Source organism: Pipistrellus kuhlii, unplaced genomic scaffold, assembly GCF_014108245.1.
Source record: "Pipistrellus kuhlii isolate mPipKuh1 unplaced genomic scaffold, mPipKuh1.p scaffold_m20_p_1, whole genome shotgun sequence".
NCBI classification, from domain to species: domain Eukaryota; kingdom Metazoa; phylum Chordata; class Mammalia; order Chiroptera; family Vespertilionidae; genus Pipistrellus; species Pipistrellus kuhlii.
In genome coordinates, this window is record NW_023425404.1 from 186,261,810 (window position 1) to 186,283,665 (window position 21,856).

A 21,856-nucleotide genomic window follows, 5' to 3' on the forward strand; every position below is an offset into this window, starting at 1 on the left:
TCAGTAGGACATCCCCTGAGGGCTCCCGTATTGGAGAGAGTGCAGGTCTGGCTGAGGAACACTTGTGCACAAATTTCAGGCAATAGTAAATAATAAATATTGGCTGTGTGCTTTGCACCTGTAAAATGGATTCACAGCTTCTCTCAACCCACCTGCTCATCTCCACAGGCAGGCAGGGCTGAGCAGGAACGGAAGGCTCACTGTTGGGGATGGTCCCGGAGAGCGGTTTAGGTGGCGCAGGAAAAGCACCTCGAATGACAAACTCCTGTGAGACTCACCTGCCCTGCCATGGGCTTTCAGTCCTTCCTCTTAGAGGAAGTCTCCGTTTGTCGGGGATGCATCTCAGCCCCTCTCCTGCCAAGGGTTAAACATCACCCTCAGCTTCTTGGACCTGTTGAGAATTCAATATCACTTTACTGTTCACTGTTACGCATTCCTTCTATTTATGACAGCTGGTCACTTAAGAAATAAATACAAATAAACCTTAGATGCTTGGAAAACAATGTTAAATACAGAACACGTGGTCCATTCACTCAGATGCCCAACAACTCCTTTTAGAATGTGCTTTCCATCAGAGAACAGGGGCCCGATGGTGGTGGGGCCAGGGCAGGATTTGAGGGTGTGCTTCTTGGGGTGGGAGACACAGGTGCCTGCCCAGCCCTCCTCCTGGCCTGCAGATCTGTAGTGCTGAGGTCAGGGGTTACCGCTGGGCCTCAGCCCCTTCCCTAGAGCCCGGAGCGGGCCGGAGGCGGCCGGGCGGGTCCGGGCTGCGCCGGGCGGGCCGGCGGGGCCGCGGCTGCTGCCACCGGGGCCCGGCTCCTCCTCCCCTTCCTCCCGCCGAGGCTGACGTGGAGGCGACAGCGCGGGCGGCCGCAGGAGGCGGCGGCGCAGCGGCTCGAGGCTCCATCCAGGCCCTCGCGGGGCCCGGCGGTGGCGACGGCGGAGACGCAGAGGGTAGAGGTGGAGGCGGCGGCGCAGGAGGAGGAGGAGGAGGAGGAGGAGGAGGAGGCCCCAGAGGACGGCGCCGGGGCAGCCCGCCCGCGCCGGCAGCAGGAGGCCATGAACGGCGACCGGACCGAGAGCGACTGGCAGGGGCTGGTGAGCGAGGTGAGGCCGCGGCGCCGGCCAGGCCAAGCGGGAAGGGCCGGCGAGCGGCCCCCAGTCCCGGGCCGTGTCCCCCCGGATGGCCGAGCCGACCGGGGCCGCGCGCACGGAGCGGGGGAACGCGCACCGGAGCCCCCGCGCCCGGCCCTGCGCGCCCTGCCAGGTGCGCGGCTCCTCCGCCCGCTCCTCCGGGTCTAGCCCGGGGCCACCAGCCTCCGCGCCATCTGGTGACAGCCCGTGGGGAGGGGCCTTCCCTCCGCCGGGCCGGGCCCCGGATTGGAGCGTGGAGCCTGGATCCGGGAGGGAGGAGAGGGCGCCAAGCCCCACCTGCCTTCCTGGGAGCCGCTGTTTTGGAGCCTGGCGATTGGACACCCGGCGCTGAAGTGGGAAGGTGGTGCCAGGGAAATCCGGGCCCTGGGGCCGCCCTGGGCCAGGTGGCATTCATTACCTGCAAAGGAGCTTTGAGCGGGGGAGTTCAGGGTCCTCCTTAGCCCCCATTCATGCACCACTCCATTAAGTCCACATGGGCAGACTGTGGGCCTACTAAAGGAAACAGGTGCAGAGCCACTGGGTTTGTGGGAGCAGAGAACACCACGCCCCCCTATCTTGTCAGAATCACCGCTGGGTCAGTGTTTTTGGACTCTTATCCAATTTCCTCCTCCGTCCACCCTAAGAGCTTTGGAGTCGAGAGGGGCTACCTGACCTCTCCAGCTGAGAGGGCTGGCTGATGTCTCCTTCTCACAGGCCGCTGGTCCAGTGATGCAGTCACCCATGTCACCTAGGCAGGCTGGCCATCCACAGAAACGTGCTCTTCTCTCCCTCCTGAGAATCAGCCTCTGTCCCGAGGTGCAGGGGACTTCTTTTCCTGATCCCAGTGCACACAGGCTTTCCCTTCTGAACGTCCTCTGAGCCTCCGGGTCAGCGGGGGAACAGTCCTTAATGTCTCACGCGTGCAAAGCATTGCAGTTGTGAAGAGGAAGGAGATGTCAGAGCTTCTTCTGTCGTTCAATTTGTTTACTCTTGGTCTTGTAACTGGAAACGCCTAACTGTACAGAATTATGATACATTGTATTGCAGCCTGTCCACATCTCTCCCAACTTATCAGGCTTTATGTCAAGGAATAGATCCTCTGGGCTTCTATTGTATATTCTTGGCCCATCAAGAGTCAGACCCAGCAGTCCAGGAGGCTGGAGGTGGTTCTTCACAGAAGTCCAGTGTTGGACTCTGAAATAGCAACAGAACGTTCACCACCTCCACAGATGCTCACCAGATGCTCGTAAGAGTCAGGTTCATTGGCAGGTCCTTGGGATTCAGTGGCAAAGAGAGGACTCTTCTTGCCATTAAAGGACTCCTGGAGCATATGGTATAGTTTGGGAGGGGCCTTTCCAAACTCTACGAATCCTAAGAAAATACAAAAAAAATGTAATATGAAGGTTGGAGAACCAAAGGAAGGAGGTGTACTGTATTGTAATCTATCACACCCCCCCCCCCCCAGGCTGTGTGTTTTATTTGGTTTTCTCCCAGCGGCCTACATGGAGCACCATACATGGAAGGTGCTCAGAAAATGCTTGCAGAATAAGTTGAGATCCAGGACATGTCTTGCCTATCCCAGACTTATGCTTTCTTCCCTTCCACAAGCATTTATTAAAGGCTTAGGATGTGGAGGGGCTGTGGGATGTGAAAATGAATGCAAAATGCTTCCCACCTTCATAATAGCTAATGACGATTTGGGTCCATCTTTGATCTTAAGCATTTTACATGGCCCGCTCTCATAGTGGTGTGAGGGAGCAACTGTTTCTGATTTCATGGATGAGGGGACTGTGGCTCAGACAGGCTTAGAACTTGCTTGGAACCTCACAGCTAGAGGTGCAGAGTTGGATCCCTGGTTTTTCTGACTCCGGAGCTTGGCATCACTAGGCCACACTGTGTATTTTAATCATCTGGGCATCTGTCTGTATCTTCCACTAGACCAGCAGTCGCCAACCAGTGGCCCGTGTACCACTGGTGGTCCGTGAGGTCTGAAAGATTGGCGACCACTGCACTAGACAGTAGGTTCTCTAAAGGAGGGGACCATGTCTTGTTCATTTTTGAATCCTCAGCAACTGGATTAAATGTTTTACAGAGTATGATCTATAGATCACCTGCATCAGAGTCATTTTAGGAGCAAAGAGTGCAAAGTCATTTTGTATTTTGGGGAAAATGCAATATTTTGAGTCTCATCCCAAATCTACTGTAGTGGATTGAAATCTCCCTCCCTGCTCTCCAATGGAGGTGAACTCATTTGGTAATAGGGTCTTTGCAGACATAATCAAGTTTAGGATCTTAGGATGATATCATCCTAGATTTACAGTGGGCCTTAATCTGAGCGATGTCCCTCCTTAGAAGAGAAGAGAGAGTTGAGCCGTAGAGCTACCAGGGGAAAGGCTGTGGGAAGACTGAGACACCCCAGAGGGAGCTCATATGAAGATGGCTTTCTGACACACATCTATTTCTGCAGAAGTCCTGGTGTCTACCTCTCATGCAGGGTCTGCACGCCAGTACCCTGCCTGCCCAAAGCCTGTGCTCTCTTTCAATCAGTTTGCTTCCTTAGCTTGCCTCTAGGAAGCAGTTTTCATTTCAAATGATTCTACAGACATCAGTTTTACTTTCATCTTTTAGGTATAACAAGCTGAAATGACAGCCTTCTCAAAGGCCCTGGAGTAAACGTGGCCATGCGTGTGAAAGGGGCATGGCTGATAGTCGATTTTGAAAATTAAATGTCTGGGGAGGGGGACATGTTCTCCTTATCACCTCCTGAGGTGATCTCTCAAAATCAAGGGAAGATCTTGAAAGGCAGCCGTGCGGGCAATCAATAACTTTTTATTTCCTAGATAAAAATCCTGGCCATCTTTCAGGCTACTGCCCTATGATAAACCATGGCTAATAAATTTTGGTTAATTAATTAGATAGCAATCACTCTTGTGTTCCTTGACTGTGTTGTATGCAGTGGCTGTTAGGCAGATGGAAGACAGTTAACCCTGGGCCTCTGCCCCAAGGATAGCCACTGACTTTGAAAGAGAGGAGTTTTGAAGAGGGGAAGAGTCTGGCTCTGTGATTAAGGGCATAGCTATCTGTCTCAGTTGTTGGCTGAGGTCTGGGGTGTGAGTTTTGGCTGTACCTCTTTCTTTTCCTTTCCTTTTCTTTTTATTCTCACCTGAGGATGTGTTTATTTATTTGAGAGAGGAAGGGAGAGAGAGAGGAAGAGGAACATCGATATGAGAGCACAACATTGATTAGTTGTCTCCCGTATGTGCCCCAACAGGTGATGGAACTCACAGCTTAGGTATGTGCCCTGACCAGGAATTGAACCCGCATCCTTATGGTATATGGGATGACTTTCCACCTGGCCAGGATTCTAGCTGTTTCTTGATGCAAATGATCAAAAACCCAACCCAAAGTGGTTCATAGTAGAGGGAATATTTTGGCTGATGTTGAAGGTCAAATTATGTTCCCAAGAAGATCTGTGAATGTCACCTTATTTGGAAATAGTGTCCTTGAAGATGTAATCAAGTTAAAGTGAGGTCATTAGAGTGTGCTCCTAATCCAATGACTACCGTATTTCCCCGAAAATAAGACATCCTCCGAAAATAAGACATACTTTCAGGTTTCCTTCTGGGTGAAATATAAGGCATCTCCCCTGTAAATAAGCCCCGCGCCCCCCCCCCCCCCCCCCAGGCTAAACATGAGAGATTTGGTCCACCGATTCTGAAAAAATGGAGTCACAAGAAATTCACCAGGAAATTCAGGAATTGGATTGTTATGATGATGTTCCAGAAGCTAATGACATGATTGTCATTGAATAAATGAGTAAATTCTTGATACTGTAGGATTCACAGTTTGTCTGGTTTGTGTTAACAACTACCGTACTACCATACCGTATACAGGTAATAAATTTCCTGTATTTTCATTTAACAATAAATGTGTACCGTATTCTTCTTCATGGAAAAATAAGACATCCCCTGAAAATAAGACCTAGAGCATCTTTTGGAGCAAAAATTAATATAAGACACTGTCTTATTTTCGGGGAAACAGGGTAACATTCTTATGATAAGGGGGAAATGTGACACAAAATTGCACAAAGGGAAGACAAGGTGAAGTCACAGAGAAAAGAAGGCCATGTGATGACAGGTAGAGACTTGAGTTATGCAACTCAAAGCCAAAGAACACCATGATCGCTGGCCACTACCAGAAACCAGGAAGAGGCAAGGAAGAATTCTGCCCTAGAGCTTTATGAAGGAGCATGGCCCTGCTGACACCTTGATTTTGAACTTCCAACTCCCAAGAATATCAGAGAATTAGCTTCTGTGGTTTCAAGACACCAGCTTTTGGCATTTTGTTATGGCAGCCTTATTCAACTAACACACAGCTGATGTGACTAAAATAGGTGTGACTTTGGGCACAGCTGGATTCGGCGCTCAAGCAGATGCTTCCTCTCCATCTTTGGATCTGCTTGCTTACCACCTTCAGTCTCAGCCTCTCAAGTTCGAGTCCAGAGGAGAAGCCAGAAACTCTTTTGTGGTAGATCCTATAAAGTCCCGGGATTTGTACTCACTTAGATAATTTGCCTTTCCTGGGAGGAATCACTCAGGAGTGTAGTGATGTGATTGTCTTAGGCCTGGAGTTGTGCATGGGGCCCTGCTCTGATCACGTGGACTGAAACTGGGACATTCAAGACTGTTTGCCAGAAGAAGGGGACTAGATGTTGAGAGAATCACCACGCTGTGCAACTTCTCTGAGCCTCGTTCTCTCACCTTTAAATAGGATAATAAAGTACTACCTCATAGGTGTTATAATTGTGAGGTTCAAATTAAATAACCCTGTTAGTGCTTAGCTTTCCGCCCGGTAGAAAGTGTCTAGTGATCACTGGTACAATAAGCAGGAACCTCAGGACACAAATTCAGGTGTTCACAAAATGAAAACTTCTTTATTTTACTGTAACACCTTAATTTTGATTACAAGTTCACACTGTGAGGGTGGTGGAAATGTAAGCTGGATTGGAGTCATGCCTCTCCCTTTCCTTGAACTTATATTTAAGTTCTAGGGGGCTCAAGTAGTGCTCAGCCACTGCCAGTGATAATGGGGTGGAGGGCTATTTTTAAAAATGTTTTTATTTATTTTAGAGAGAGATGCAAGGAGAGAGAGAGGGAGAGAGAGAGAGAGAGAGAGAGAGAGAGAGAGAGAGAGAGAGAGAGAGAGAGAGAGAGAGAGAGAGACATTGATTAGCTGCCTCCTGCACATCCCTTATTGGGGGAATCCAAAACCCTGTCATGCCTGATCCAGAATTGAACCTCACGATGCATGGAATGTCGGGGCAATGCTCAACCAACCACCCGAACAGGGGGAGGGCTATTTTTGTTGAGCCACTCTCTCCTCATTTCAGTCTAGTATCTGATTATTGGTCACTGGATGTCACTGTGGTGTCCTCCCTGTTCCCTCTTGGGCCTCTCTGGCCCTTTGTCTGTACCACACCCACATGGCTTTGGGTGAACGAAGAACAAGTTGGTGTAGTGCCTTCACTGTTCTGGGCATGGGGGACTTTGAGCTCTTGCCCAAGGTGGAAGCAAAGTCATATTCTGTTGCTCCCAAATCACTCCTGAGCTGAGGAAAACTTTGGAAAATTATTGTGCCCTTGTCTACATAGATGCACCACACAACACCAGGCCGGGTTCTGAGACAATGGGGTTATTTTGTAGTTCCTAAGGAAGAAGGGTGTGTATATTAGGGTAAAGTCTAGGCCACTAAACTGAAGATCCCTATCCCATCCCAACCCATCCCCCAATATGTTATTTTTAAATCAGGTAGATATGTGGATGCCTTTTACATCACAATGTGGTGGGCCAGGGTGGGAGAGTGGTCCTGATTCATGGGTCATTTGAGAACTCAAGGTTTTCTCACAACTTGTTACTTCACTGTGTCTTAGGGGTTGGTCCTCAACTGTATGGTTAAAGCTGGGTTGTTGTCGTGGTTTTGTCACAGCCCATGGGAAGGTGGGGAGGACAGGGAGAGAGAGAAAGAGAGTGCAGGGAGTTCAGAGCAAAGGACTCTTCTTTAATTAAGGATGTCTTCAGAGCTGTACAAATCACTTCTGCTCGCATCCCATTGGTGAGCTTAGCCATGTGGCCATTGCTAGCTGCAAGGGAGCCTAGGGATGGCAGTCTTTAAACTGGGCATGCCTAACATAAATTATGGACATTTACTCTTATTATTATTTGAGGTGATCTTTCAAAATTTGAGAGGTTAAGAAATAAGAAGAGTATATATAGGACACAGAAATCCTCAAGGATAAGAGGAAAAAAAAAAGGATAAATTGGACTTTACCAAAATTAAAAACTTCTATTTTTTAAAAGACCTTGTAAAGACAAGCCAAAGACTGGAAGAAAATGTGAGCAGAACACATACCATATATCCAGAATATATAAAGAACTCTCACAACTCACATCAAACAACCTAATTTTAAAAATGGGCAGAAGAGTTAACAGAAGGTGCACTCAGCAAGAGATTTGCCTGGAAAATAAGCATATGAACAGATATTCAGCATCATCAGCCATTAGGGAAATGTAAATGAAAACCACAAGATGCCAAGACACACCTATTAGAATGGAAAAACAAACATGAAAAATGGGCAAACCAAGTGCTGACAAGCATGAGTCACATGGGAAGTCCCAGACGTGGCTAGAGGAATAGAAAAGGGTATACCCACTTTTGAAAACAAAAGTTTTGCAGTTTCTCATTAAGTCATACATACACTTAACCAAACAACCCGGAAATCCTACTCCTAGGTATTGACTCAGGAGAAATGAAGACACATGTTCAGACAAAAACCTTGTATGAGAATGCTTAGAAAGATCTTATTTATAATTGCTGAAAACTGGAAACAATCCCAATTAACAGGTGAGCAGATGAACTGTGCTCCCTCCTGCTCAGTGTTAAGGTGGAACAGACTACTGATACATGCAAAAAGTTGATGATTCTTAAAAACATTTGGTAACTGAAAGAAGCCAGAGATTCAAATGCTCCTTCTGTAAAATTCCATCTATATGAAATCCTTTAAAAGGTAGAACAAAAAAAGACAAAAACCAAATTGATTTTTGCTGGAGCCTGGGAGAGGATTGAGTGGATCAACTACAGAGGAACACGTATGAACTTTGGGAAACGATGGCCATAGTCTCTGCTTTGATGGTGGGAATGCTACAAGCCTGTACAGGTTTATGAAAATTTATAGAATAGCATACCTACAAAGGGTGAATTTTTCTCTATGTGAATTATGCCTCTAATTTACATAGAGAAATCTATTATCTTTTAAAGGGAGAAAAGGATATTCAAGACAGCTATCACTACAGAAACTTTACTCTTTCCCTGTCCAATTCCTCAACTCATCAGGTTTCCATATAACTAGCCATGCCCCCACCTCTGTCCCCCAGGCCTCACTCCCTTCTTTCCACTGCACACTGACCGGGCAAAGCTCAGTGTTTATCCTTTCTTGCACTCTGATTTTCCCCTTTCCCAACTTAGAAATCTTTTCTAGTCTTTTATGTGTGTGGAGGGATCATGGGGAAGGGAGCTAGTGGGGAAACTCATCTATGCCCTGATGTCTTTAGGACCAGGCTCTCAAAACACTTTGTTACTTGTGTTCTGCTGGGCACTCCCCTTTTTGGAACACTAAGTCAGAATGTCTGGCTTCTAAAAAGGGAGTCATGCCTCTCCCTTCCCTTGAACTTCTAAAAAGGGAGAGGAGTATGTGGGGAGACACAGCATGGGGGTTATAGGAAAAAGAGGGAAAATGGATTGATAGATAGGGTATCAGTTAATATTTCAAAGTATTACCTACATTAATAATGTTATTAAATGAAAAAATGGTGTGGAAAGTGAATAATACATCCTAGATACATATGTAGGCATTTGGTGAGGCTTTGTGAAATGGGAGAAAGCTTCTTAGAAGAAGTGGAATTTGAACTGTGTCCTTCCCTTTGGTTTGAAGAGGGTATGGGCAGTCATGACAGGAAACAAGTATGACACTGGGCTGGTGGTTGACCTCTGAGGAAATGCTCCAGATAAAGACAGAAACCAGTGGGCTGAGATATAGCAGACATTAAGGTTGGCTAGCCAGGATGGACCAGATGGTGAAAGACTTCCAAAGCAAGACAGAAGGGGAGCTAGTAGCACTGGATGCTGTTCTAGGCCCTGGATGATGTTCTAGCTGGAATACAAGTTGATGAGAATATGTGGGAAAGATTTGTTTCCACTGAACTCAATAATCACTAAGCCTTTATCACCAGCAAGCCTCCATTGGCCAAATAAAGACTAATTTGGTAACTCAGCCAGGAATCAGGAAAGGATAAATGAGAGACCAATAATCTAGTTTTTCTGTCCCCATCAACATTCCCAGATATTTCTATTGCGTCTATATCATTCCACTTACATGGTTTTTGAACTAATCATTAACTTGTCTCTCTTGCAACTGGATCCAAAAGATCTAGAATTCCTTGAAAGTAATGGCCACATGTTATTCATTTGTGACCTTAACACTTATAGTATCTTGCCCTTTGTAGGTGCTCAATACATGTAGACTATATGAATGCTTGGATGCTTGAATGAATGATGTGGATACAGCATCAGTGGGAATAGAAAAAAAGGGATGGCAATAGGAAGAGTTTAAAGGATGACCCCTTCATGATTTCACAGCCAACTGGGTTGGGATATGAAATAGAGAGTCCAAGATGACCCCTGATGGGTGTCTAGAGAGTGGGGATGCTGGGTCCAACAGAAGGTGGAGTCTGCTGAGAGGAGGAGGAGTTCCATTTAGAACTCTGCATTGTTCAGTCTCTGGGAGCACTAGAACTCCCATGAGTAAGCTTAGTGCTTACTGGGCGAATTTTTGATGAACAGCTCTCCTCATAGAGGCAGATGATTTCAGAGTAAGTTTATTAAAATTAGCATGTAGGGGAAAGTGAGCACAACCGCTATTTTTATCTGATGGGATTCATGTTCTCTCCTGTGCAGGGAAATTTGCACATGTGCTTCTAAAATTGACAACTTATACTCTTACTATGTTAAAAATTAATTTACTGACTCTCGCATTGAGTAAAATAATGGGCTGAAGATTAGAAGAAGACTTTGGCTAGCCCTTGAATGAAAATGACTAGAGCGAATGATATTTCTTTCTCACTGCCTGTTTTTCCACCAATAAGACCACACTGGGGCCTTGGGTACCTCACAGCAGAGGACTTTGCTTAGTGGAGAATCTGCATCTCTAGCCCATCAGGTAACGTGGCACCAGTGGTAGGGGACACTCAGTCCCTAAGGAACACAAATCTTTTGTTAATTTTTTATTTTGAAATCTTCCCATTTTCATTTTCCCTCTCCTATTTTACTCTGTTTTCATTATTATTTGCTATTTTATTGTAACACATATCTTTTTAAAAAAAAGAAATTATTTCAACATATTTATCTTAATTTGTTCAGAACAAAGTGTAATCATTATAATTTCAGAAATACAAAGTTAAGAGAAAATAAAACATCTGAGGAAAATAATTACAATACTCAGCTATTGAATTAAGAGACACTGATAAAGAGTACTTTTTGAAACAGTGATGCTTGATAGAATATTAACTAGATTATTAAAAGTTTAAAAAGCTACTGGGTTATTATATGATGGCTAGAAGCAGCAGTGTTTGATCTGATGAAGAATTGGCAAATAGCCATGAACAATGGTTAAGTGTCCTATGGTACTGACTTTCAGAAAATCAGGTTTTGAACCACCACATATCCTAAATATGTTCAGGGTACCAGATCTTCTTCAAGCCAGTGTGCCCTCTACACAACTAACCTATCGGGTCACCTTAAGAAACCAAAACGCTTTCACCAGGTTCTCTTGTTCAGAAGCCTTCCATGGCTCCCCATAACTGGCATTCAAAGCCCTCCTCAAACTGGCCTTGACCTTCCTAGCCTATGTCTCACTGCTCTGCTCATAAATGAGCTATTCCAGCCAAACTGATCCGTCATGCTTTCTGGCTTCCATCTTATTTTACACCCTGGCCTTGTGAAGGTGGACCTTCCACTTCTTCCCTGAGGTGGACTAAAAGCCCACAGCCCTCATAAAGTCTCCCAAGGTTGAAATGAGCTCTTCATCCTGTTCCCCTTTACAGGCAAGGTTCCAAACTGCTTACACAGCACTTACATGCTCCCTAAGAAAGGAAAGCACCTTCCCTGTGTGTGTATCTTAACTCCAACACAAGGTACTGAGCTCCTCAGAGACCAGACTGTGACCACCTGTGTTGGGTAGAAAAGAGGAATTCTAGAATGATAAGTCATGATGAGCCTGTGTGGCTTAGTTGGTTAGAGCATCATTCCATGCACTGAAGGGTTGTCATTTGGATTCCCGTCAGGGCACATACCTGGATTTCAGGCTTGATCCCAGTGTGATGCTCGCTCGCTCTCTCTCTCTCTCTCTCTCTCTCTCTCTCTCTCTCTCTGATTTTACAGAGAGGGGAAGGATTCAGTGGGTCATATGTCATCAAGCTGTACCACTAGACAGCTACATGGTCATGAGCAAATCTCCTGACTTCTCCAGGCCTCAATTTCTCTGGACTTCATAACAGTATCTGTCTTGTGTGTCTCTTTTTAGATGAGGATACTATGGGGTGATGTGAAAATGGGATTTAAAGTCACCAACCCATTACAGCTGAGGTGGTGGTCCTATCCTTGCCTGGGCTTTAAGAAAACCCTTCCAGGTCTTCAAAGATGCTTCTGCAGAGAGAGGTGATGTGTCAGCTGCCGGCTGTCAAGATGATGCCATTGAAAATTCATATTGATGGGGCACAGATTGATGGATCTGCTGGCTCTGCCATCTGCAGACCCATGACCAAGGCAATATTGGAGGTGGCAGGCATGGGACTCCCTTCTCCTAGCCAGGTCCAATTTGCTTTTTAATTTGTCCAGCCTGGTGACTTCTGTCAGGGTCACTCGCTCACCTTCTCTCCTTTCCCAACAGTCTCCGTTGTTGCCAGACCTTTCAGCACGGTTGTAGCTACTCAATTAATCCCCCCATATTCCCAGCCTCTTCTTCTCTCCCCTTATTCACCTTCTATCACACCCCTCTTGCGGTCCCCCAATCCAATCTTCTCCCCCGATGGATCTGCCCTTCCCATTTGCACCCCTCTCTGGTTGTTAGCCATCTGCTGACTACTTCACTTTCCTTGTTTGTTGGAGTCTTGAACAAGCCTCCTCTTAAGCTGATGACAATGCTGAGGAAAAGACACAGCTAACAGTTAACCCTTTTCCCCTGGGTTCTTGCAGGTGCCTCCATCAGCTTCCTGCCTCCTGCATCTCCTTCTGCCTTCCCAGCCTACGCATAACACTCCGGACCTGACCCTTCTTTGTTTAAAGACCTCCATCATTATTCCTATTGGCTCTCACTTTGATTCAGACTCTGTTGTCATCGAAGGCCTTTCTTACTTTCATCTAAACCAAATGTTCCAGTCTTGTTTTGTATTTCTCCTTTTCACATGTTCCATGCTCCTGGCAAACGGAACCACTTAGGGTTTCCATGTACTTGGCCTTGGCTCAGGTTGTGTCCTCTGTCTGGAATGCTTGCTGAGTCATGACCACCTGCCCCCCCAACTGAAAGCTCCTTTGTCTTCTGCGATCCCATAGCATCTAAGCACGCCTCTGTGACCTGCGTCTCCCTGGCCCACTTATGCTGAAATCATTTATGTTCTGCCTCGCCTCAAACTGACAGTTACTCCAAGCAGGAAAGGGCTGATTCATCTGTGAATCACCCACTGTGCCCAGTGCACAGTCCTGTGTGTCATGAACACATTTAAAAGGGATGACAAACCTACTGAGTTCTCAGTTAACACGAGTTGAAAACAATGATATCTATTTATTTTGGTTAGCACACCATTCTCCTCTGTTTCTTACTCCAAAGTCTTCTTATATCCATTTGATCTCACAGAGCTTCTGAGTTTCAAAAGATGGAGATCTTTTCAAGTGATTAAGTCAGATCTCCTTTTAATATGTTCTAAGGCACTTAAGAATTTACTAGAAGGTCATTCCTCCTTCCTTGCTTCCCTCCCTTCCTTCTTTTCCTTCTTTTCTTCCAAACTGGAATTTTATGGCATATTGCTTGGAAAGAGTCAGGCAGAAGCTTCGGATGGGAGGTTGTTTGGTTGTCCAGAGCTGCTTTTTATGATGGGCTATGATCTGTATTATGTGGGGCTGGCACATGCCAGCCCTGAACTGTGCTCTGGACTACCTTTGCTCCAAGTCATCTACCACCCAGCGTTGACTCTTGTGCAAAGAAATTGTGTAATTTCTTTGGTTCCTATGCCCATTGTCTCTTCATGATTTTGACATACCTTTGACTTTCTCCCTCTGATATTGAAGACTATATGTCAGGTACTTAGCTAAAAGTTGGAGTGCAAAGTGCTGCAGGATATTGCCACTTTGCTTTGCATTCCTAATCTAATCCAATGACCTCCTTGCCAGTTAGGATGAACAGGGGTAGGGTCCTCATTTAATAGTCAAATACATGACAAGTCAGCGGCCTCCTTTATGGTCACTGGGCAAGAAGCGAGTGTATGGAGCTCAGTCTTTTATCTTCAAGTCAGATAGGTGTGTTTCCTGCTGGGAGCCTTGGGTGCAGACCCTCTGCCACTCACATCAGCCAGCCCAGCTCTAAAGCCAAGACCTTGAGCTGAAAGAAATATTTTGGGGGTCCAGTTTCAGATTCCTGCCAAGACTTCTATATGGGCTGGAAGTTGAGTGAAAGTGGTGTCGGGAGACCTGTGGATGAGACCATATCTTGAAGGACAATCAGGAGACCATCTCTGCCTTTGTAGGCAGACCGGGGTGACCGAGCCCTGTTGTGAGAGAGTTTAATAGTGCCGAGGATTCATCCACTGCCACACTCCCTCCTGCTTCACCCTCAGCACAGGGCTTCCTTAGGTAGCAGTGAGGGCCCTGCCTGTGACGGACTGAATCTGTGAATGGGGACAGGTTGGGGAAGAAACGTGAGTAGCCAAAGGTAGTATCTGGAGATGATAAGGCCTTGGGTCATAGTGGATTTAACTTGAAACATTCAAGTAATATGAATTCATTGCACCCCCTAAATTTAGAAATTATGGATATATTTTAAAAGGGAAAAATTATTTCAGTACTCAAGCTGACTGCTGTTAATATTTTTGTGCATAATCTTTCAGACATTTTCTCATGGCTTTATTTCTAAAACTGAAAGGTATTTTATGTTTTTATTTGTATGGAGGCTCACATACATACTGTGACTGAACACAGTGAAAGCTCAATGCCGTTTTACACGTGTTTGTGTCCATGTAACCTCCGCCTAGATCCAGATCCAGAGCATTTCCAGCTCCCAAGGTTCTGCATGTCCTTTCCCAGTCACCCCTCCCCCAGGTAACCATATTCTAACTCAGTGTATGCTGTTTCTATTCTCTTGCACTCAGCAATAAGGAGTGAACAGCCTCCATATCGCTAGCTCATTGTCATTATCCTCACAGTCATCAGTCATCATGGCAGCATAGAGTCCAAGTATTGACAAGCTAGCCATTTGTTGGGCTTTGAGCATGTCTTAGAAATACTGATTGTATTGTTCCCCACCATGAAGAGTTCTATTCTACAACAGGCTGAAGGCCTAGAGACTGGAGATTTTCCTGTTGTTTTTTTTTTTGTGGTTTTTTTTTTTTTGTGTGTGGGGTATTTTGGTTTTGGTTTTTGTTGTTGTTGTTTTGTTTTGTTTTTTTGCAAGGCCTGCTTGTGCCCTCCCAAGCTTGCTTGCTTCTTTTGAGTGCACATGTGTCATGCTGAACATCCTGCTGACAGCTCCATGTGCTGGACAGGGCATCCTGCAGCCTCACACATGCTACAAAGGTTTTTACAGGACAGCAAATTTAGGGTGTGACTTCTTCCCATTCCTTAACTTCTTTTTATTATTTGTTTTTATTCTTTATTGATTAAGGTATTACATATGTGTCCTTATCCCCTCACTGCCCTCCCACCCCCCAGCTTGTGCCCTCACCCCCCTAGTGTCTGTGTCCATTGGTTATGCTTATATGCATGCATACAAGTCCTTTGGTTGATCTCTCCTGCTTACCCCCACCCTCCCCTGCCTTCTCTCTGAGTTTTAACAGTCTAATAGATGCTTCTCTGTCTCTGGATTTGTTCATCAGTTTATGTTGTTCATTATATTCTACAAATAAGTGAGATCTTGTGATATTTTTCTTTCTCTGACTGGCATATTTCACTTAGCATAATGCTCTCCATTTCCATCCATGCTGTTGCGAATGGTAGGAGTTCCTTCCTTTTTATAGCAGTGTAGTATTCCATTGTGAAGATGTACCATAGTTTTCTAATCCACCGATCTGCTGATGGGCATTCATGCTGTTTCCAGATCTTAGCTATGGTAAATTGTGCTGCTATGACATAGGGTGCATATATCCTTTCTGATTGGTGCTTTTAGTTTCTTGGGATATAGTCCTAGAAGTGGGATCACTGGGTCAATGGGAATTCCATTTTTAGTTTTTTGAGGAAATTCCATACTGTTCTCCATAGTGGCCGCACCAGTCTTCATTCCCACCAGCAGTGCACAAGGATTCCTTTTTCTCCGTATCCTCACCAGCACTTGTAATTTGTTGATTTGTTGATGATAGCCATTCTGACAGATGAGAGATGGTACCTTATTGATCAATAAGTAGATATTTTGCATTATATGATGCCAAATTTCCTCCATATCAGTTGTTTGGAGATATTGGTATATTATTTAGGATTCATTTTAATGTGATATTAAGAACAACAGTGGTTGAAATATAATAGAGTTATCTGTGTCTCTCTCAAGAACTCTAACTTTGAGGTAGGCAGTGCAGGGCCAATGTGGCAGCTCATAGTTTGCCAGGATTCCAGGTACCTTCAGTGTCTCTGGTTGGCCACTCCATTCCAAGAGTAAGGCTTTCCATTTTGTGGACCAATAGATTGCAGGAAGGAGGGAGACATGAAAAAGTGTGTGCCCTCTCCTTAAGGAAACGTCCTAGAAGTCCTCCAGGACCCTTCTGCTTCCAGCACATTCTATGTACGTAGGGATCGTAGTAGGATGTATGTCATAGGGTCTCATTGTGAGGATCAAGTGTGTAAAGTCCCTGTAGCAGTGATGCTACACAGTCAAAGGTAGAAGAGTCTACCATCTGTTTTTTTGTCTGATGCGTCCATGGTCACTTCTGGAATCTGGGCCCATGAGGCTTGGTGGGACTTTCCTAAGTAGGACTTGTTGTAACTAGTGTTTGTCCCCTCCCACACAAAGTGGACAGTAACCTGTCCTGATGAATCTATGAAGATGATGGTTATGGATGGTGATGGTGATGACAGTGATGAAGATACCTCTTAGGAAATGCCAGCTACATGCCAGTTACTTGGGCTAGACACTTTGTTTTATTATTTCCTTTAATCATCTCACACATCCTATGATATAGATACAACCATGGTCCTCATTTTCCAAATCGGGGATCTTGGGCTCAGCAGGAGCCAGATTAATTTGCTCAAGGTCATTGAGCAAAATATGGCAGGCAGGGATTGGACTCCAGGAACGTTAGACTTCTGAGCTCAGGGTCTTACTTGGAACCTCCATTGCCCTCCCTATCCTTTTAGGTCTCTCTGCTTCTGAAATTTCATCTTTATTTGGAGGGTCAGCCTGTTCATATACTTAACACTTCCTCTTGATGCTACTATCTGTAGTGATCCTGATCATTGCTGACTTCTCTTTATTGAAAGAAAAATGCCCAAACATTGACGTTAGTTGCAGGGTGATATCTGTGTGCCCTTCCCCAAGGAATTTTTAAAGTGTCGGTTCTTAATTCTGTAGTTGGGGAAGAGTAAAATGAAGCAACCTATTTTATTGGCATTTAAATGCTCTCCTGGTGAATGGTGATGACGGAAGTAGTGGTGGTTGTAGGCAAATGGATTGTCAAGGAAAGCAAGTAAAACAATGCCCAATATTGCCTTGAGGTCCATTGGCGATGTGTAGCCAATGAGGATTTTTGCCATTTCCCGGAAAGCCATAATTAACTCAGGCCACCCATGGGAGCCTCTCGCTAACATAATCAACTCATGTGCACACTTATCAGTCAGAGAAACAGAGCTAGACAGAGTCCCTGCCTTAAGAAGTGTTTACAGTTCAGTCTGTCCTCAGAAGTCTCAGGGGATTTGAATCACCAGGTTTGCACACCCACCTGTGTTCTGGAATGAATCTCCACCTGACTTTTTGCTGTGGGGCTGAGTTCTGAACTGACAGTTCTTGTAGAGGAAGATTTCTCACTAATCAGTATTGCCTGGAGTTGGTGGAGAAAGTAAGAATGACGAAGATGAAGTGCGGGAGCAAATTAACGGTGCTCAGAAAAATATGAGCAAAGTGGAGAGAGAGGGGGGGAAAAAACAGCTCCCAGCCGCCAGCTTCAGGGGGGAGACCTTTATCCCGCAAGCGGAAATTTGGGCCCACGTGGCCCCTTAGCAATGACTCTACTGTTCTCATCCATAGAGAACCCTTGGGGGAGCTGTAATGATTGAGACTGATGAGAATCTTGGCTTATGGCGATAAGAGCTCTATTTACTTGGATAATTAACGTGGTGATGGATTTGCATGGCTGATTTCAAGATCTCTAGCCTGCAGGTGACTGCCTTTTGGGGTGGACTCGGATGAACATCTCCTTGCTTAAGAGTATCTGCACCTGATTCGATATCTGAGAGGTGGGAGCCCACAAGTAGTCCCACAAGTGCTGCTTCTTGAGTTGAATCTTCCCCTTGAGCGCTCTGGCCCTTTCATGGAACTATTCATCCCAGCAGAGGGAAGGTATTTGTCAGGAAGGCAGGGTCTGCTGGCAAACTTAGGAATGGATAGGACTGACACAGTTCTTTTCATTACTGTGATAATAAGATTGGTGCCTTTAGGATTTATTATTTGTGTGTGTGTGTTTTATATGCAACTTCTTACAGAATCCTTAGACTCTTCCGTGAGAGAGACAAGGCACTGGCAGAAAGCGCATGGGACAGGCCTGGGTTCAAATCCCACCTCTGTCCTCACAAGCTGTGTTCTATTTTGTCATCTCTTTGAGCCTTGGTTTCCTGATCTGTAAAAGGAAATGGTAAATTTACCACCTGGGGTTGTGATGAGATTAATGATTTATGGATGTGAAATGCTAAGTCATTTTTGAGCACCGAATAGCCCCCAAATGATGATGGTTATCATGTGATCACTTATAAAAGGGGAACAGCGCAGAAAGGGTGAGTGGCTTCACGCCCAGTGGAAGGTGATGGCAGTGAAACCCATATTTTACTCCTAACCCAGTTGCTTCAGTTAGTGGCGCTTCATCCCTGTATCTTCCGAACACCTTTTGTTGAGGGACAGTCGAGGAGTCATTTCTAGTTCGGCAGATGTCACCCTGTAAGTCTCTCAGGCCCCCGTCTATTGCATGTAGGCACTGTCCCAGGTCCCCTCAGCCTTGTGGTGTTTGAGGCAGATTGGAGAAGCTAAGAGCTGGTAGATGTGCAAGAGGTGCTGTAGCTCACTGAGAGTGGGGTTTTAGGTCTTTTTATGATTTCTCTTTGAGACAAGGGCAAAATGGGCGACAACATTTTGACAGCTTTTAAAGACAGTTTGACCAAAAGTTGTCGATGCCTTGCTGGCTTTTTACTGCTACTCAGCCCACAAGAAAAGCCCTCTGCAACTGAATGGGATTGCAATGTAATGAAAGGACCAGCGAATCTGCCATTACATGCCATATGTGACTGTTACATCATGTCATTGTAGACATGAGAATTGGTGACGTGAGGTGCAGCCTGCATCCAGTGTCTCCCAGGCCCCTGGCAACCTGGATGGAGAAGGGAGAGCCCAGGTGCCTGGGTAATTTCCATGCTCCATCTTGAACACCTGATCTCTGAGACAAACCAGAATTGCTCACACCACCACCAGTGTTTCGACCCGAGGCAAGGTCGGATCAGCCTTACAGGGAAAAGGCAGCAAACTCACTCTGGGCGGCAGTGATTTTTAAAAATATATGCTCTCTTCAGCAAATGAGATGGGGCCTCCTAGCCTGGTGATGGCCAACTAGAAGGAAAGCCAACCTTTCCCCCTTGCGTTCCTCCTCCTCTTTACAGGCCTGACAAGAGCAGGTGGTGCTCTTTGTAGAGCGTAGAGGAGACTGAGAAGATGGGGCGAGGGCGGAAGGGAGAAATAGCAGGAATGAAGGATTGAAATAGATATTCAGGCAAACCTTCCCTATTCAAAACTCCAGTTAACCAAGACTGTCAGTGAATCCCACATACCCCCCAGCTAACTGTGGTTCACATTATAAACTCTTCCAATTACCTGAAATCTCACTTAACTTAAATTTCAGCACATCCCCTGGGGCATTCAAATAATCAAAGTTTGCCTGTCGAAAGTAATCCTGGAGAGGGGAACCCACCAAGATGGCTCCGAGAAAGATAGATTATTAAAAAATAATATATCGTAGAGAATGGCATTAGAATCACTAAGTTACCCACTTGAAATTGCTGAAATGTTATCTAAAAATTACAGAGGCGGACACAGATTTAGACAAGGGCTGTGGAAATGCCTGGGAAGCTGTGCAGTTGGAGACTGAGGTGTGGACTCAGGCAGGAAAGATGCATCTTGAAGGCACTGGCCAGTTGTGTTGTGGGGCAGGGTTGCTGGGGACTGGAGGACTTCAGTGCAATGCATGCCAGTGTGTGGTTAGCTTCTCACTGCATTTTATGCTACAGATGGCCTAGTGTGGCCAGGTTAAGTATACCTGCATCTCCAAGTGACAGTCCTCTATGCCATCTAGAGTGATGAATCTGCAAGACTTCAAAAAAATGAAGGTGGCGAATTGAGTATAGGGCCAAGTAATGTAGGGAAGTGCTCATTGTAAGGGATAAAAATGATGTTAAAGGCAAATGCCAATGGATGATCCTATAGGAGTTACCTCGTGACCTATCCATAGACATGGTGTTTATGTATATGGACTTTTCATCTTCTAAACATGATGTTTAGTGAAAACTGAAATTTATTCTTCAAATATCTGTTGAGCACTCACTCTGGGCCAGGAGCTGTGCTTGACTCTGGATACACAAAGGTGGATGACCTTGGCTGCAGAGAGGCCTCAGGCAGTGGGGAGGCAGACAGGTGGGCAGGTGGTGGTGATGCAGTGTATGGTCCTCTAATCAAGGTGTACCCATAATGCCTTGGGGCCACTGGGAGCTAGCTCTTCCTCTGCCCCAACAGTAGCAGTGGGCTTCCCAGACAGGGACTTGTGAGCTGGATCCAAGATATGACAAGAAAGAGAGAGGGGAGGGGGATTAGGTGTGAGGTAGCTGTAGGTGGGACAAACAGTGACACGGTGGGCAGCCAAAGTCTGAGAGGTGGACTGAGGGCACATACTAAAGGGCTCTTACTTGTCAATCTCCTTGATGGAGGCATTTTTAAAGAAGAGTGATGGTTTTCAGAGATTCTGGTACCTGGACTGAGCAGCAGGGAGGCAAGAGGAGGCTGTCATGATGACCAGAGAACAATGGGTAAGGCAAAGCAGCGGTGCTAGGAATGGAGGGAATGACATAGGTGAGGTTGAAATTACACTGGTTGTTGAATCCTGTTTCCCTGGAGGTACTTATTGGCTGGGAGAGTTGGTAGTCCTGGATAGAGAAAGAGTGGGGTAGGAAGAAGGAGTAACAAAGTAGAAAGTAGACTGGGGGCCAAGGGAAGAAATACCTCCAAGAGTTAGTCTGCAGTTGATAAGCTTGTAAATTACTCCCGAACATGAACCCTTCAGAATTGGCAGGACAGAGAGGTCAACACATGGTCACATGTGTTCATCATTACACAGAGAAACCTTTCTGAGTTGGCAAGCTGTGTTCTTGCAGCGGTAATGAGAGTCAGCCTGATCCCATCAGTACCAGTCCTCAAGGACCACGAGTCATTGTTTGATGGAGAGGGTCACTGGGCGGAGAGGTCCCCTCCCTGACATCCCACTACCTTTATCTCTCTCGGCAGTTATCTGGTTGTAAAGCCATTCAGATAGTAATGTAGTATGTCAGATAGTCATTTAATTATTATGATCTTCTTTGTAGCAATTATGACTTGCTTTATTGCAGATAACAGTAAACGGGTAGATAAAAGCCACTCAGTAGTGAAAATTGTGATTTGGGATCCTTAAGATGATAAGCACAAGGCTACCTTCATGGTGTTTGCGGGCGGGCGTGAATTAACATCAACAAATGAGTTATGAGCTCTGCTTTAAAAATATAATTGGAATGCAATTCAAAAGAAAACTGTTTCTGAGAGGATAATAAAAATATTTCATGATATCTAGTATATATGTCAAAAGCTGGGCATATTTTATCAAGATTATTCCATTTAGACTCCACTGATTACTTAGTCTAACTGGTGTCTGGTCTTTGCCTTTCTCTAGTTGTGTAAACTTCACTGTCTCTGTTTTTCTCTGTGTGGTTAGTAGAGATGCTGAGATTGATTAAAATAAAAGAAATTGTTATTAAATAGCTGCTGTGAAAAAAACACCTTTTTTTCACCTTTATTCGTGAACCACCAGAAGGGGAACCTCAGCAAGGTTGAGAAAGCTCATAGAATGGGCCTGTGTAGGTTACTGTGGTGAACATTTATTGTTCTCTTCCCAACATTGATTTCTCTTTCTCAACTAACTGG

The 21,856-nt window shown here is 45.5% G+C and overlaps 1 protein-coding gene across 4 annotated transcripts in view; it reads left to right on the plus strand.

Moving 5' to 3' along the window:
• The first annotated feature begins 936 nt into the window (after window positions 1-936).
• CCDC149 (coiled-coil domain containing 149) overlaps window positions 937-21,856 on the plus strand; it is a 100,841-nt gene continuing 79,921 nt past the window's right edge. For 2 of the 4 annotated variants that reach the window (XM_036419339.2, XM_036419359.2), the window contains exon 1: window positions 946-1,107. In XM_036419339.2, coding sequence (XP_036275232.1) covers window positions 1,060-1,107 — 48 coding nt within the window. In that variant the 5' untranslated portion in view covers window positions 946-1,059. Of the gene's footprint in view, window positions 1,108-21,856 lie in introns of all 4 variants that reach the window. The other 2 variants (XM_036419378.2, XM_045573637.1) reach the window with 2 other exon arrangements.